The 17,500-nt window shown below is 40.0% G+C and overlaps 3 protein-coding genes across 3 annotated transcripts in view; 1 reads left to right on the top strand and 2 right to left on the bottom strand.

The window, feature by feature from the left end:
* The window catches only part of LOC138027806 (SRA stem-loop-interacting RNA-binding protein, mitochondrial-like), a 24,935-nt gene extending 11,592 nt beyond the window's left edge, over positions 1 to 13,343 (top strand). Inside the window, exon 4 of the mRNA XM_068875422.1 lies at positions 13,106 to 13,343. Coding sequence (XP_068731523.1) covers positions 13,106 to 13,210 — 105 coding nt within the window. The 3' untranslated portion in view covers positions 13,211 to 13,343. The remainder of the gene's footprint in view (positions 1 to 13,105) is intronic.
* LOC138027393 (carbohydrate sulfotransferase 6-like) lies at positions 1,418 to 10,310 on the bottom strand. Its single transcript, XM_068874967.1, has 2 exons — positions 8,299 to 10,310; positions 1,418 to 1,640 (listed from the first exon to the last, which is right to left on the bottom strand). The coding sequence occupies exons 1-2, from the start codon at positions 9,447 to 9,449 to the stop codon at positions 1,418 to 1,420; spliced, it is 1,374 nt and encodes a 457-aa protein (XP_068731068.1). The 5' UTR covers positions 9,450 to 10,310.
* Positions 13,189 to 17,500, bottom strand: part of LOC138027803 (brevican core protein-like) — a 7,796-nt gene continuing 3,484 nt past the window's right edge. Inside the window, exons 3-4 of the mRNA XM_068875419.1 lie at positions 16,181 to 16,331; positions 13,189 to 14,576 (exon numbers count right to left, since the gene is read on the bottom strand). Of these exons, the coding sequence (XP_068731520.1) occupies positions 14,179 to 14,576; positions 16,181 to 16,331 (549 nt within the window). The 3' untranslated portion in view covers positions 13,189 to 14,178. The remainder of the gene's footprint in view (positions 14,577 to 16,180; positions 16,332 to 17,500) is intronic.

The raw sequence follows: 17,500 nt of genomic DNA, 5'->3' as shown, positions 1-17,500 counted from the left end.
AAATTGTATGAAGGGGTAGTTTCTAAAGAAACTGTGGTGCTGCGTCGGTGGGGAAGTAGTATACAAAAATTTGGTTTTATCAACGGAGTTGATAATGTAAATTGGCCACCGTACAGAGATTCTAAAAGCTGACGTTTCGAGCGTTAGCCCTTCGTCAGAGCGAATCGATTCGCTCTGACGAAGGGCTAACGCTCGAAACGTCAGCTTTTAGAATCTCTGTACGGTGGCCAATTTACATTATCAACTCCGTTGATAAAACCAAATTTTTGTAAGCAAATTGTAGCCTGCGTACGTTAGCTAGCGGTATTGGTACACAGGGCCCCTCGCTATTCTCCTCGGCTTATGCCTCTTGCGCCAACACCGCCACATGGTTTCACGGTTACGTCATTGCCGCTATGTTGGCGAACAAAAACTAAAGATCTCTCATTGGCTCCTTTTGTTCGTCCACCACCTATAGGCCGAGTTCGATATATCAATCAGGTATGGCTACGAGGCTTCATTGTCAAATTTCACGGCTCAGTTCTGTTTTCTTTGTCTCACAAGTCTCGAGGGAGATTTCTAAGCAAAACCATATTCAAATTTTACCATAAAGCCTCATAGCTATGTGTGAGAATTGATATATCCGAACGTGGCCTATTGTACATTGCAGCAATTCAGAGGCGGGTCCAGGGTTTTTTCTTAGTAGGGGATGCACACAAAGGAATGGCGTAGCTGACCGGAGACGTGTTTTTTTTTTTTTTTTTTTTGCAGAAAACCAGTTGTATTAGAAAGGAAGCGGTAGGTCATCTCTCGGGTGAGAGGGGGGAGGGAATCTTTACCGTCGCCTACAAAACAGGAACTCATAAAGAATCGCCCGTAAAGTGATCTCTCCTTAAGTTCGCGGACATCTTGTAGTGTCGGTCTACCCCGAACGGTGTGTGCATTTGTATGTGGTGTAAGCGTATTAGACACCATATTCGTGCTTACTTTCAACGACTCCATTTTCGTTCAATGCCACGTATCCACGTATAGAAGATGATCAGCCATTCCAAAACCATTCCACTCACTGTGAATGCCACTTATGCACTTTTAACTTCGCGCATGCGCCTTACAGGCTTGAGTGTGATTTGTGACTGATCGCAGAAAATTTAACCTCGGGCGTTTCACCGGGAAAGCCTAAGGAATAAGCATACTCAAGAAAAAAATGACCCTCACTTTCTCCTGGCCTACTTAATCCTACCAAGAGTCTATTACCTAAGAGTAAGATTCACCCAAATTAGCCTAGTCCCCGTCAGCGTCAGAAAGGTGTCTATTTTTAAACTAAGTTTTGAGGGGAAATAGACAATGGACCAAATGGGCTAAGTAGATTGCGTTGTCCGCGGTTGTTTCAACAGGACGTTTTAATACGCGACTTTTATTTATACTCTTAATTAATTAATCAATCTGTAAGTGGAAATGAAACCGTCCTTAGCTCATCCTCGTCTTCGACAAACTTATATCCAAGAAGATTCATTACCTCATAGCATTCCATTTCGATTAGCCTTGCGACTGAGTAAGGTATTTGTGAGCGCCATTTTTGAACTGACTCAGTCAAATTTTGCCCGCTGTACTGGCGATAAACGGAGTCGAGAAGGGAATCAGCACTAAAACCTTCCCGCAAGCCTTGCATACGGAACCTGCGCCCGCAGTGCGCGCGGCAGTCAAAACTGTGCTATCCTGTCAATCATTTGCCCCTTCACCGGAAACAGTGCATTTCGGTTGTTCGTAAATGACATTCCTTGCATACGGCGAGAGCTACTGAAATTTAAACTGACCAATCAGAATTCAGCGAGCGGGAAAAACTGTGCTATCCTTGTGCTATTCGACGTCACGCCAATTGTTTACATTCGGATTGGTTAGATCGGTGGACATTCGCTCAGCCTTCTGTTGTGACTCTCTTGACCGTCGCTTCTGTGAACTCAGCGGGACAGAAATGACGCATTGTTCTGGCAATCAATTTGCCAATCCACTTTATCCAGTTTATGAATTGGCCTAGCATGTGATTAAAAACCAGGATCGCCTTTGAACTTTATTCTGTGGAGGAAGAAGACATTGCTGAGTGAACATTTTTACGACGAAATCCCTTGGTTTGTTCAGCACTTTGATGTCCGATAACTGAGCCGCTCTAATGAGTGTTGGGTCAATCGCATTTGGCCGTCTGACCATATGAAGTTTTTTCAGCTCTCGTTTGTGTCCATCACGATCGAACTTCAAGTGAAGCGCTATACTGCTTTATGCCAACTTCGATGGCTTGTGATGAGCTTGCCTGCTGCCCAAATTGTTGTTGTATTTGGGCAAGATTGGTCTTATCAGGTTGGAACTTAATAGTGAGGGGAACAATTTTTCGTTCATCTGCTGTGCCAAACAACAAACAATCCTGTTGGGTGTTCCACGTGCTTGGCGAGTCTTGCACGACCATCATCTGTCAGATCTGGAGTGGAGTTTTCTTTCAGTGATTACAACTTGCGATCGTTCTGCAAACATCCACGTAGCATGCAGGACTTTTTAGTGACTTCAGGATCCCCGGCCCGTTTTGCTGTTTCAAAGGGAGTCGTGCATTTTTGAGCAGTTTGTCTTCATTGCTTGTATTTTTTCGTTTGTTCCTGGTGGCGCAAAGTAACTTTGATGATTTGAAAGGACTTGAATCCTTAATTGAATTAGCGATTTTTTAAATTAAGGAACCAACAAGTGAATGGTACACAAAATTAGGAGAAACTGTTGGTTGAATAGACAATATTTGTAGACATAATTATCTACCCAGTTTAAGTACTAAGCTCAACAAGTTGTTTGGCTCCACAAGTTTCAGTTTCAGGCCACGTACCCAAATTCACCCTGGTACTGTTGTACACTACCATAGTTCTTTGGAAATTGAATAGCTCCTTGAACACCTGGTTGCTTGAGAAGAAACTTGATGTGTTTGTTCTCTACATTGGTGAATGCAGCCACTAACTGTCCATTGTGGATAAACTCCAGACCAACTCTTTTTTCAATTTATTCTTTGTTCTTCGCACGGCATTAACAATGGTGTCCCTTGTAAAATGTTAGTTTAAAGAGTTTGTTTAAGTTATTTCCAATTTCATCATAGGGCACTGTGGTTGCCAGATTCACTTTAAAACTTATCATGGAAATGTAAATCAATGCCAGTGAAAAGTCAGTCTCTTGAGTTGTTGATAGAAAATTAATTTAAAATATGCATATTGAAACATCAGTTGAGGAATATTTTTTTCCCTTTTTGTGAACCTAACATACATTGCTGCCATTTATTTATTGCTTGGTCATTCAATGTCTTGATCACATCAAATAATTTATTTTTTAGGTATTGTGTATCTTTATCTAAAAACTTAACTGGTTGCTTTTTGGAGCCCTTTTGCGGCATATTTAGATAGGCAGGAAATGTTCCACATTTTATGGTAAATAGTTCTGCATAGTTTTAAGGAATATTGCGGCCTAAGCTAATTGAATATGAGAATAAAATGTGCTGTTTGACATTTTGTGAATTTAAAGACTATTAATATTGTTTGCGCTTGTTAAAACAAGCACAAACAATATTAATAGTCTTTAAATTAAATATTAATAGTCTTTAAATTAAAAGGCTTAAGGTTGGCACTCAAAAGTGTTCCTTCAACAATCTTATTCTGTAAAGATTACCTTGGAAGAATTGGATTAATGCAAGTTTTTCTTCTAGCCTCTTTCCCCAGTGCCCTCTGAGAATGGAGTTGATTTGGTTTTGCCCGATGTTGAAAGATGAAACAATGCCTAAACCAGCCGCAAGAAATACTTCATGGTGCTTTTTTACAAACATGGGCATGAGGGTGCTCATAAGCATCTGAGCATTGTTTCGCATGCTAAAGTGATAATTATTATAAATAATTTGTTTATCTTAGAGAGTCTTCGTTACCTGTTGGTCAGTCAAAAATTGTTGGAATAGCTTGTTTGAGCTGTTGGATAGAGGCAGAACATTTGATGAGGGCCTCCTGGGGAGAGGAGTCCTTGTTCCCTTTAGATATTTTCTTGTGTTTCCTTGTTCCCCAAATTACTTTGAAACTTGTTCCCAGCCTTTTGATCCCTAAAATTTAAATATTGGTTTTCTTCCCTTGTTCCCTAAATATTTTGATATTGTTCCTCTGTTCCCCAGTTCAAATAAGCCATGTTCTCTTCTTCCCTCAAACCCCTGGGAGTGCCTCTTTGATGTTGATTCTGGTATTGGCCTAATAGTAATTCACTGTAGAATTGCAAGACACAGCGAGTTCTTATTTGGGAGTGAGGGAAAAGTTTTGAATAAATGTTTGCTCAATACAAGAAACAAAATTTGACTGCACCTTCTAGACCTTACTCTTTTCAGACATGAATCAGCTTGTTTGCACCTTTCTGGCGACCTGCGGGAGGGCAAGCTCTAGAAACTCTTCTTTAGTGAGCCTTCCGCTGAAGTCTGGCTTTCCGGTGTTTGGGGCCGAGGTTTTTGTGCAAAATTCATCAGCGGCTTCTTGGTGCTCCTTCGGGCAATGGTTAGTAAAAGTTTTGTAGTGCTTATACAAATTTTCGCTACTTGAAAAGGTATGTTTATACGAAACAAATATCAGCTTGACAATTTTTCTTTCCCGATACTCCATTTAAAATGCACGTGAGCGCTATTAATAGAGAGCCAGAAAACCATTTAAAACATTTTGTGGCAATTTTTTTGTCAACAAACTTGGGTTGTCGGCGAGCAGAATTCGAACGTAAGCTGTTGTGCTTTGGCTTTTATTTGTGCTTTTTCTAACTAATCTAAGACGAATTCAGGCTGGTATTTTCGAATCAAGTGTAAGAAGACGGCAAAACCGTATTGATAATGTATTTATTTGAGTTAACTTCGCGAATAAAGACTTTAATCGCTTCCTTTCGACGGGGGTAGATCGACACGCACAACCGAAATGCACTGTTTCCGGTGAAAGGGCAAATGATTGACAGGATAGCACAGTTTTGACTGCCGCGCGCACTGCGGGCGCGGGTTCCGTATGCAAGGTTGTTGTTGATCTACGCAAGGACGCGGTCATGATGTCTTTATTCGCGAAGTTGCCGTCTTCTTGCACTTGATTCGAAAATACCAGCCTGAATTCGTCTTAGAATAGTTAGAAAAAGCACAAATAAAAGCCAAAGCACAAGAGGTCACGTTCGAATTCTGCTCGCCGACAACCCAAGTTTGTTGACAAAAAAATTGCCACAAAATGTTTTAAATGCTTTTCTGGCCCTTTATTACTAATGGCGCTCACGTTCATTTTAAATGGAGTATCGGGAAAGAAAAATTGTCAAGCTGATATTTTTTTTCGCGTGAACATAAATTTTCACTTAGCGAAAATTTGTATAAGCACTACAAATCGTTTACTAACCATTGCCTGAAGGAACACCTTTTAGAAGCTGCAAGGAAGCCGCTGATGAATTTTGCACAAAACCCTCGGCCCCTAACACCGGAAAGCCAGACTTGGAAAGTTTTTCAGTGAAAGGCTTGCTAAAGAAGAGTTTCTAGAGCTTGCCCTCCCGCAGGTTGCCAGAAAGGTGCAAACAAGCTGGTCATGTCTGAAAAGAGCAAGATCTAGAAGGGGCAGTCAAAATTGTGTTTCTTTTATTGTGCGAAAATTTATTTTTCCCTCAATCCCAAATAAGAACTTGCTGTGTCTTGCAATTCAACAGTGAATTGCTATTAGGCCAATAAGAGAATCAACATCAACAAAGAGGCACTCCCAGGGGTTTGGGGAAGAAAAGAACATGGCTAATTTAAACTGGGGAACAGAGAAACATACATACATACATACATAATCTTTATTTAACGTGGGTAGAAACACTTAGCTGAAGCTATTTTACAGGTTTTCCACAAAATAATATTAAAGAAAAAAAGAAATATATACATAAAAATGTAAGAATATGAATAAAATATCTAGTATCTAAAATTTCAAAATTTAGGTAACTAAAATTTAATGTTCCTCGCTGGTTTTTTAACAATATCAAAATATTTTAGGGAACAAGGGAAGAAAACCAATTTAAATTTTAGGGATCAAAAAGCTGGGAACAAGTTTGAAAGTAATTTGGGGAACAAGGAAACAAAAGCAAATATGTAAAGGGAACAAGGACTCCTCTCCCCAGGAGGGCCTCATCAAATGTTCTGCGTCTATCCAACAGCTCAAACAAGCTATTCCAACAATTTTTGAATGACCAACAAGAAAAGAAGACTCTCTTAGAGAAATAGATTATTTATAATAACACTTTAGCATGGGAAACAATGCTCAGATGCTTATGAGCACCCTCATGCCCATGTTTGTAAAAAAGCACCATGAAGTATTCCTTGTGGCTGGCTGGTTTAGGCATTGTTTCATCTTTCAACATTGGGCAAAACCAAATCAACTCCATTCTCAGAGGGCACTGGGGAAAGAAGCTAGAAGAAAAAACTGGCATTGATTCTATTCTCCCAAGGTAATCTTTACAGAATAAGATCATAGAAGGAACACTTTTGAGTGCCAACCTTAAGCCTTTTAAAACAAGCACAAACAATATTGATAGTCTTTAAATTCACAAAATGTCAAACAGCATATTTTAGCCTCATATTCAATTAGATTTGGCTGCAATGTTCCTTAAAACTATGCAGAACTATTTACCATAAAATGAGGAACATTTCCTGCCTATCTAAATATGCCGCAAAAGGGCTCCAAAAAGCAACCAGTTAAGTTTTTAGATTAAGATACACAATACCTAAAAAATAAATTACTTGATGTGATCAAGACATTGAATGACCAAGCAATAATAAACAAATGGCAGCAATGTATGTTAGGTTCACAAAGTGGGAAAAAAATATTCCTCAACTGATGTTTCAATAAGCATTTAAATAAATTTTCTATCAACAATTCAAGGGACTGACTTTTCACTGGTATTGATTTACATTTCCATGATAAGTTTGAAAGTGAATCTGGCAACCACAGTGCCCTATGAAATGGGAAATAACTTAAACAAACTCTTTAAACTAACATTTTACAAGGGACACCATTATTGATGCCCTGCGAAGAACAAAGATTAAATTGAAAGAAGAGTTGGTCTGGAGTTTATCCACAATGGACAGTTAGTGGCTGCATTCACCAATGTAGAGAACAAACACATCAAGTTTCTTGTCAAGCAACCAGGTGTTCAAGGAGCTATTCAATTTCCAAATAACTATGGTAGTGTGCAACAGTACCTGGGTGAATTCGGGTACCTGGCCTGAAACTGAAACTTGTGGAGCTAAACAACTTGTTGAGCTAGGTACTTAAACTGGGTAGATAATTATGTCTACAAATATTGTCTATTCAACCAACAGTTTCTCCTAATTTTGTGTAACATTCACTTAATGGTTCCTTAATAAAAAAATCGCTAATTCAATTAAGGATTCAAGTCCTTTGAAATCATCAAAGTTACTTTGTGCCACCAGGAACAAACGAAAAAGTACAAGCACTGAAGACAAACAGCTCACAAAAAGAAAGAACTCCGTTTAAAACAGCAAAACGGACCGGGGATCCTCGCGTCACTAAAAAGTGCTCCATGCTACGTAGATGTTTGCAGAACGATCGCAAGTTGTAATCACTGAAAGAAAACTCCAATCCAGATCTGATAGACGATGGTCGTGCAAGACTCACCAAGCACATGGAACACCAGACAGGATTGTTTGTTGTCTGGCACAGCAGATGAACGAAAAATTGTTCCCCTCACTATTAAGTTCCAACCCAAGACCAATCTTGCCCAAATACAACAACAATTTGGGCAGCAGGCAAGCTCACCACAAGCCACCGAAGTTGGCATAAAGCAGCATAGCGCTTCACCTGAAGTTCGATCATGATGGACACATTCAAGAGCTGAAAAAACTTCATATGGTCAGACGACCAAATGTGATTGATCAGTTATCGGACATCAAAGTGCTGAACAGTACAAACCAAGGGATTTCGTCGTAAAAATGTTCACTCAGCAACGTCTTCTTCTTCTACAGAATAAAGTTCAAAAGCGATCCTGGCTGTTAATCACATGCTAGACCAATCCATAAACTGGATAAAGTGGATTGGCAAATTGATTGCCAGAACAATGAGTTATTTCTGTCTCGCTGAGTTCAAAGAAGCGACGGTCAAGAGAGTCACAACAGAAGGCTGAGCGAATGTCCACCGATCTAACCAATCAGAATGTAAACAATTGGCGTGACGTCGGATAGCACAAGGATAGCACAGTTTTTCCCTCTCGCTGAATTCTGATTGGTCAGTTTAAATTTCAGTAGCTCTCACCGTATGCAAGGAGGTGCGATCAATCCATGAACGCACTTGTGGCTCTAAACTCACTCCTACGATTCTATATAACTGTTCCGCTATTTGATGCGGATTCATCGCTAAATCTTCATATCTGAGCAATGTATATCGTCCGTGTAACCATGACGGCGCGCTGACTGCGTACTTGACGTTTCGCAGCATGTCGCGACACATCGTTTGCGCATGCTCGCGCACCGATTTGATCGTCCAGTTTTGGCCGGAATTGTCCATGACTAACGAGTTTAAGACTGCCCGCGGATCGCGGACCAAATGAACCACTTTGAGGGAATAATCCATAGGTGCTTCGGTGTCCATTAAGTAGGAGAGTTTATGAATCGAATTGATGCGGATTGTTTTGACAACGGTGTGTTTATGAAGTCTGCATATTGCTGATATTCCTTGAGGCCTTAGTGGCGCACACATGCGAATGCTATAATGGGGATTATTGCGATTCTCCGGACACAAAGGTGGCGAAGACAAGGCGCGACTGCCTAGTCGATGTCGAAGTGAACTGTATTGATATGACAAAAATTCCGTGTAATAAACAAGACCCATAAAATTGCAGTGAAATATTCCGTTCAAGAGGTGCGTCACCATAGTATCATAAACACTTTCGGGCCGATTTTCACGATAATATTGTAAAGACTTCAATGGTTCGTAAAGATAAAATATTTGAGGGTGTTGGTTTAAGATTTCTCCAAGAAAAGAACTTCCAGAAGCGTAATCCGATATGATGAGAATATTTTGTCGCATCTTACTTCCGAATTTGCTCGCCAACGAGTCAAACTCTAGAAATTTGTCCAATTTCTCATACATTGCTAACTTCTTTCTTAAAAGGTCAATGTCCCTGTTCAAGTTGGAGCAGTTTTTCCCTTGGTTCGACATTTGATTCACCGAAGAATTATTGGCATTTTCATCGAAAAACTCGTCATTGGCTCCACATCGACAGTACCTTAAACGTCTCGACTCGTCACTGTTGGTTGAACTTCGAAGTTGTCGGTTTCTCAAACGCATGGCCTCTAAACAGTTGTCTCTTGTTAACACAAAGATCGCGCAAAGGACCAAAAGCGCCACTAACCACACTGGAGAAGAAGAGGGCTTTACTCTCTTTGCCAAAATATCTCGAAGAGAGCGAACTGACATCCTCTTAAAATAGAGCAGCAATCAGGTTTCTGGAGAACCATTCCTGTCATTCCGTCCTCGTTCGTTTTTTGAAATCCACTTCATCTTGGCGGTCAAACTTCATGTCGAATCAACAAAAACGCAGCCTCTGTTATTAAGTGCGCCATCCCTGCACCCCTGAAGTTTCTGCTTCAACATCACTTGTATCTCAGAATACAGAAATTAATGTGACAAAGTGTTCCCCAAATGCACTTCCTCAAATAAGGATAAACAGTGGCATTTACCCTAAGCTAAAAACAACGCTACCCTTTACCCATACCAGATTGTTGTAAACAGGTAGCAAAGGCACAGACTTGAAAGGATGCTTTGTGTTGGATGTCAAAATTGGGTGCATTTCTGGACATAAGTGGCAACACTGATCAATAAATAGAAACAGTGGTATTGATAATAATTATCAGTAAATTATTAGCAGCTTCTGTTACATCAAGAGACACTAACAAGCAACAAGTTGACACTACTTGTACTTTTGTTTGTGCTTGTATCATCAGTGTAAAATCAGCTTTAAAGATGCACTTTTTCAAAGTTCTACATGGTTTTCAATAATAATAGTAATAATGATGATAATAATAATAATAATTAACAATTATTCGCAGAAGGCGAAGTGATTATCGGTGAATATTCACCGAGACGAAGTCGAGGTGAATATTCACTGATAATCACTGAGCCTGAGGTGAATAATTGTTTTAGTATAAATACAGGGGTGATTATTTCAAAAAAGAGGGGGAAAAAACATTTCAACGCGAAATCATCTTCACTTACAGTGGCAAAACGACTACTGGCAGCCATTTTGTCCGTTGAGGTGATTATCGGCTGATAATCCGAGATAGCGAGCCAATGAGAGCGCGCGAGTTTGTATAATCGCCTGTGTATTTATACTAATTATTATTATTATTATTATTATTATTATTATTATTATCATTATTATTATTATTATTATTATTATTATTATTATTATTATTATAAGTAGTAGTAGTAGTAGCAGCAGCAGCAGCAGCAGAGTAGTAGTAGTAATAGTTGCAAAACAAAATTTTATCATTTGGGCGAGAGTATCCCTCTAGTGGTGTATTGTTGTGACTGCAATTTTGACAATGGAGGGCGTCTTCAGAGTCCTGACTCAGAAATGACTTGTGTTCAGGTTGTCGTTATGTTAGTTGCAAACAAAATGCTTTGTTAGTTCTACACTAGGATGTTTAAATTTCATGGAGTTACAGTATATTATTCCTGGGCTCAAACCATTTTTGAAACAGAAATGTTCACAGCACTTTATTAATTCAAAAGTACAGTACTTTAATCACAGGATTTATGTTTGGATGATGTGCTCACTGCACGTCTTCCTTTTCTGAGGCGTTTTAGTCATCTACTAATACAAGATAATTTGAAGTAAAATATAAAGCTGTTGGCAGTGAAGATGTCCCAAGCTCAGTAGGTTTGAATAGAAAGTTTAATATAGTTAATATATGAAGTTAAAATTTATTTAATGTAGAAAGTTATGTACATACATGTATAACTGGTAATATGCTTTAAGTGTGTCATGTATTTATTTTGGTTTATCTCACAACTATACTCTGAACTAGCCTACTCACAGGCTCTCTGTGATTCAAATGGCACGTATTCAACAGCTGGAGAATTACCCCTTTTGTGCCATTTTCCCAGCTGTTGACCGCGCACCATTCGACGCACAGAGAACCTTTGTGCAGGCTAACTCTAAACCGTCTTGGATCTTAAATGACGGAAGCCCAGTTGACAATAATACTTGCTATACAGAAGGGTCTTTGATTAATAAAAGTATTATTCGATGATAAGTTGTAGATAAAATGTATAATATTATGGGAGCAAGAAATCCAAGACATCACAAGAAGATACCACTTAAATACTCGATTTTCTAGACAGAGGATGACCTGGCATAATAAAACAAATACAGTATGAGTGGCAGATCTGTATCGTCTTTATAAACTCGAGGCGATGCCGAGTTTGAAAATGTGGTACAGATCTTATTCGATACAGATCTGACGCGAATGACTTATTAAACGTCAGCATTTAAGTTTTATTAATGTAAGATAGGTATTTTTGGTAATTCAAGACTTTTTGACAGGGAAAATTGAAAGAATGTAAATGAAGAGAAATCTGTATCAGATATACAGATATTTACTAATAAAACATTTCTTTTGTTTTCCCATCATGAATTATTAATGAGTTTTAAAAGGAAGCATAAAACTCAAGGCTAGAAAAAGACTCTAACCCGTGACCTGTCAGGTGTCATATCATATATCTTTCTTTACCCTCGGATTTTAGAGTAGCTTGGTGTAGCTAATATCTCCGAGCATTTACCCTCCCAACCATGATACACCACAGAAGACAGACCACAACACCGGGAACTACATGCCCTACTCTTTGCGACAAGTGTGTGGGTTCTTTTACGTCCCACAGGATTATGAACACTGAAGGGTTATAAGACGGGACCTCCGGCTTATCGTCCTTATCCGAGAAGACTAGAGAGTCTAAGCATTTGCAGATGTAATTACAAAGGCAGCACTTTCTCCTCAGTTATTTAAAGACCCTGAGAATTGGTCCGGCCGGAGTTGAACTCACGACCTCCCGCGTGACGGCCCGGTGCTCAACCAACTGAGCCACCGGTGCGCGGTAATTGCAACAACCTCATAGATGTTTCGTGAACTGCCGTTGTCGCTCAGAAAAACGTTTCATAAATACAGTGTACATTATTTTGTACTTAGTAAGTCACTATGACTAAAATAATTAACAACTATTCACCAAAGTGGAGGTGGCTAGTGGTAGATATTTAGTCAGCCAGGAAACGGTGTGGTAAATGTCCACCACGAGCCACCGACACAGAGGTGAATAGTTGTTTTAGTATATATTAAAGCAGTGAGATAATATGGTAGAAAAAGATGATTTTAACTCATTTATTCCTGCAACAATTACAATATTTCGAGCACAAATCCTGCATGAGTTGTCCGGCGGTGAATATCAAAGGATATTTGGAGTTCGAGTAGCCAATCAGCGCGCTCATTCAACGCCATCCACTGTTTTAGAGCGGTTTTCAAACGAGTGTCGTAAAACCAAAACCAAAGTAATTACTTTGGCCAATCAAAAAGGACGGCGACAATCCAGTAAACCAATCAAAACTCGAAGTAATTAACAATTATTGCACTCGCGCGTTGGATATGAGATGATAGATAGCCAACGAGGCGCGTAGCGCCGAGTTGGCTATAATCATCTCATATCCAACAAGCACGAGTGGAATAATTGTCTTATTGAAAACACCCCCAAAATATAGAAAACTAGACTACAATAAAAATAAAAAGGCCCAAAAAATCACGCACATGTTGCCGTGTTTGTAGATCATGGTATAATGGCTCATAACCCATGATGGCTTAGCCAATCAAAACTCTCGAATTGCATTATCCAATGATCCAGTTTTTAATAATACTCATTGTGTATCATCCTTGGAGACTCCAATGGAAGCTGTCGGAACGGGAAGCATGAAATAAGTTATTGAGTGATTTAGACTTCTACGGTAACAACCAGCAAGGCTCTAGTTGCATGTGTCTTGCATGTTTTGGACTTACACTAGTATAAATACCTCTTTTGTCTTTCAGGTTCACGTGCAGTCCAAGATTCATGACAAACAACAGACAAGGCGATTACCACTAGCAGATAATAGAAGGCAAACAGACTCAAATCGGGATTATTCAGAAGTGTAATGGAAATCGTCTGTATTTTAACATTTCTTGCATGATATTCTTAAAAGATTGAGAGTTGCAGCAGTCGAAAATAACACCAACTTCAACTTGAAAGTATATGGGCTATCGTGGACCGTGGTGGTATTAGAGGATTTAGCGTCCTGTTCCTTGTCATAAAGGCATGACAATTCTTGTATTCTAACTTATTTTTTCTCTTTTGTGAGTCGCTTACATCAACCGTTGTGCTTTTTGTAGTCTGGATTTTTTGCGTTGGTCGTGTGGCTTTTTTCATCGTATTTATAGGTTCATACCCTGCGAGCAGAGTCCCTTGGCTCATCCTAGACAAGTCAGAAAGACGAAGGGACCTTCCTTTCTTCTGCCCGACTTATCTAGAAAGGTCAAAGGGCTTCTGCTTGCCAGATAATCAGGGACACCCAACATCAATTTTCGGAAAAAATCTGTTCGGAAGACGATTTGAGATCTAGAATTTTCGTAACATTTGTTGTAAAATTTCTTGCTTGCCTGCCTCTCCTAGGATTTTCGAACATCTGAAAAATGGTATAGTTACCCTTTTTAAAACGGATTTTTACTCTAAAAGGGTCACCTAGAATTTTCGGGAGCCTTTTTTTCTGGCTGAATTTTTCGAAAGGTAAGTTTTGATACCTATAAATTTCGGGTCACTGGACTTTCAGCTAGGAAATCCGAACAGATGAAAAAATTCTAGGGGATAAAAATATGCCTATTTTTCCCGTTTAAATACTAAAAGACGTTTAACAATGCTATGTTTAAGTGGTTTTGAGCTATGTTCTCGTTGGGTGCCCCTGGATAATGTGCATGCTGCCCGCAGGGTAGAAAATTCAAGGAATCCATTGTAATTGTCTTGCTTTAGTGATTATCCAGCCTTCATCCATAGTCCTTTGTTTTCAACAATTTTTTTTTCTGGTATCGTGTTTTTGCTAGCATGGTCGGGTAAATCAACTACGTCTCTCCTATGGATGGAAATCCTTGCCACACACGTAACTTAAACTCATGTGAAGGGGCAAGTCATTCCATCCTGCATCACTCATCTCGGTGCAGTTTTCACTGTCGTTCTCGTATACGTAAGTTGGCTCTCCAGGCTCCCAGTCAGTGAAAGAGACTTCGGAGCCATCGACCCATTCGTAGCTGAGGTCACTGGTGTACAAGTTGCTCAGTCCGATCCACACACCCGCCTTGTTTGCCACTGCGAACTGGTGTACAATATCATTTTCCTCAGAATTATGGATTGAGGCCAAAGTGCTGTTGATGCTGACGCACGATTGCTGAGCAGCGAGCCAGGATTTAGGTTCTGTGACCAGTTTGAAGCATGAATTTTGATAGCGAAGCCAGTCTTGAGTTGAGCAAATTGCTGCCAAAAAAATATGAAAGGGACTAGATGATTCACAAGGATAAGCCACTTAATGTTTATAAAAGGAAAAAAAATTAAGAGATTTATTGATCGATGGTTACTCGGGGATACTCGGAAAAAAACCGAGTGCTCCATCGCAGGAGTCGAGCCTACGACCGTGACCTTAAGATTACTACAGCCTCTGTCAAAATTGTTGAATTGAAACACTTTGCAATACCTTGCCCTCCCACAATATTGTTTTGCCAAGTGGGCTCAGAAACTCCTAAACAACAATTTGAGGGGAGAATGAGCCGCGAAAGGTTCAGATCTGAATATTTGTGTACTGTTCCAAGGAATTTTGTCACAGACTGTGGTTCCGATGCTCTTAGTTTCTGCTAATAGGTTCGGAGAGTTTGGGGAGGGGTATCTTTATGTTGAGTATCCATCCATCGCTGAACGTAAATACCCTGTAATTAAAAACCACTTAAACGAAGACCATATGCAGCGTATTTTAAATTTACAAGACCAGTTTACGATTCTAAAGAAATGCAGCACAAAGCTGGACAGAAACGCACCAATCATTGTTCACAGTCTTTACAGCCAGTGACATCTAGGCTTAACTGACAGTCGGCCAATAACATCACGACTTATTTGTCCAATCATATCAACATTTGGTTTCGTGTTGGAGCCACCTTACTTTTTCAGGTGTCGATAAGAGACAATAAATTTCTTTAATTGTCCAGATAAGTGCTGCGAGGATCATTTCTCACTATCGTCTGTAGCTCGCACTTCAATAGGCCAGTTTCGTATTCTAACGGTTGGACTGGATCTAGCATGAAATGGAGGCTAATGCGGGCAAAGTAATTTGCATTTGAAAAGATTTGACCGCATTAGCCTCCATTTCAAGCTAGATCCAGTCCAGTCGTGACAATTCGAAAATGCCCTATTCAAATATAATATACATTTCTTTCATCAAGTCCTTTCACGGAAACACTTGAGCCCACAATTGACTTGCTCCCAGCTGCGTGGCTTCATAGCTCAGTTGGTAGAGCATTTGCACCGGCATCACAGGGGTCATGTGGGTTCGAATTCCGTTGGAGCCACCTCAATTTATCACGTGCACTCTATATATAAGGCCATTTCCGAGTTGCTGTTTGCCTCGGTTTCGAAGTGAGTCTTGGTGCTCAACTATTGTAAGGGGAATGAGTTTGATTTGCATAAGAATACGCAACTCATTTCCATGGACTCGCTATGAAACTGAGGCATGCAGCAACTCGGAAATGGGCTATTACTTTAAATTGTCCGTTTAGGTGCGAGGATCTCATCCCCAGAGTCCGCTTTTCTTTTGGTCAGCGCCAAGAACTCGGACTCTGGCCACTTCCAATTTATGCGCAGTCGTATTGAATGTCCACTTTTGTAACTGTTGACAACCACTGTTGTTTCAGTTTCTGAGTGTGCGTGAGACAAGCTGGAAGTCCGTGATTTGCGGACTTCCTACCTTAGAAGTGGCTACAGTCCTTGTCCATGGTGGTAACCAAAAGAAAAATGGACTCTGGGGACGAGATAGAAAAAATGTAAGCGAAGATTTCCCTATACAGTTGACGGATGAAGCATGTGTTTTTTACCCGTTTCACAAAGTTTCCCTGTTGCTCGTGATCCGCAGTCACAAGTGAAACGCTTTCCGATGACGTCACATGTCTCGCGGCACGTTCCCCCGTTAAGGCATGGATTGTTTCCACAGCAGCCATTTTGACAGTCAACGAAGGGTGCATTGGCCTGAAATGATAGTAAGAAAATCCAGACGATTAAGCAGAAGTTGAAAATTTGATACCACGAATTGAAGATATCGAAACTTTCCAAAACTGTTTGCCAACATGTCAAAAAGTTTACCATTCCGTACCAGTTGGCATAAGCTGGTTTCCCTCAATTCTCTACCTTGCCGTTTCGTTCCCGTAGTTTCGCTCAACAAATAAGCTAACTTTACACAAAAAAACAATACCGCTTTTACAAAGTTTGCACTAATTATTCAAAATTTAGAACTCCTGTATGTGTTAAATAAAACATCAGAAGAGGCCGCAAAGTGTTGTTTCGTATTTTTATCAAGAAAGGCGTTGCTTAATCTTACTTCGAAATGTTCATACCTTAAACACTAGAAGAAAAGGTAAGTTGTTTGAGAGAATGTGACCGTCGAGTTGCGATCTTACAATACAGAAATAAACTTGCGGGAATGAAATTCAAATTGTTTGAAACAAATTTCTCGATCCACAACCAATGCATGATTTATGCACCTATTAATGTTAAGCCCCAGGGTGGGGGGCTACCTACGGGAAATTGACTCAGAGAGCCTATCCCTGGGTAGGGATTTTGACATGTAGGCATTGCCCCATGGTCGGGAATTTGACATGTCCGCCATCTTGGAACACCGAGAGAACCTGGAGATGAGTTATCCTCAACCTTGGTTTTGATGGGACTTCTCTTGTTTTCCTGATTTTTCTGGACACCGTGGTTGAAAGAAAGATAAGCGAATCCGTCTTCAAGAGTGGATCCATACCGGTTTCCAACGTTTTACGGAAGTCGGTCAGAAATATGGGAAAGGAGACTTTGGAGAGTTAAAATCTAAAATCTTCCCGGGGGAGTATGCCCCCGGACCCCCCTAGAAACTATTTCAGATCCTAACTCCACCCCTGGTCTTGCCTTTTTGTAAATAAGGTCCATCACTTCTATCAGTCCTTGCTGGAGTGTTCACAAGTACGAATTCTACTTTCTTCTTGCGATTACTTTTTGTATCATTTCTACATATTCATGAATTTTCCACTCTATCATAGTGCACGCTTGATTGATTCGAAAGCTGGTTAATATTGTTCATGTTGTTTTGCTAAATGTTAGGGTCTTGTTCGGTACTGTGGGCAGCGGCAAGGTTTCGTGTTACACGACAAATTTCCATC

The sequence above is a fragment of the Montipora capricornis genome, chromosome 12 (assembly GCF_036669925.1).
Source record: "Montipora capricornis isolate CH-2021 chromosome 12, ASM3666992v2, whole genome shotgun sequence".
Taxonomy (NCBI): Eukaryota; Metazoa; Cnidaria; class Anthozoa; order Scleractinia; family Acroporidae; genus Montipora; species Montipora capricornis.
The sequence above is the reverse complement of the archived record's forward strand: the minus strand, read 5'-3'. Positions and strand labels throughout refer to the sequence as shown.

Excerpts from the sequence above, each read along its gene's own strand:
- LOC138027393 (XM_068874967.1), bottom strand. The coding sequence starts at position 9,449 with ATGTCAGTTCGCTCTCTTCGAGATATTTTGGCAAAGAGAGTAAAGCCC. Across the intron at positions 1,641-8,298 it reads CGTTCATGGATTGATCGCAC|CTTGCGGGAAGGTTTTAGTG; the intron begins CTCCTTGCATAC and ends CCGTATGCAAGG.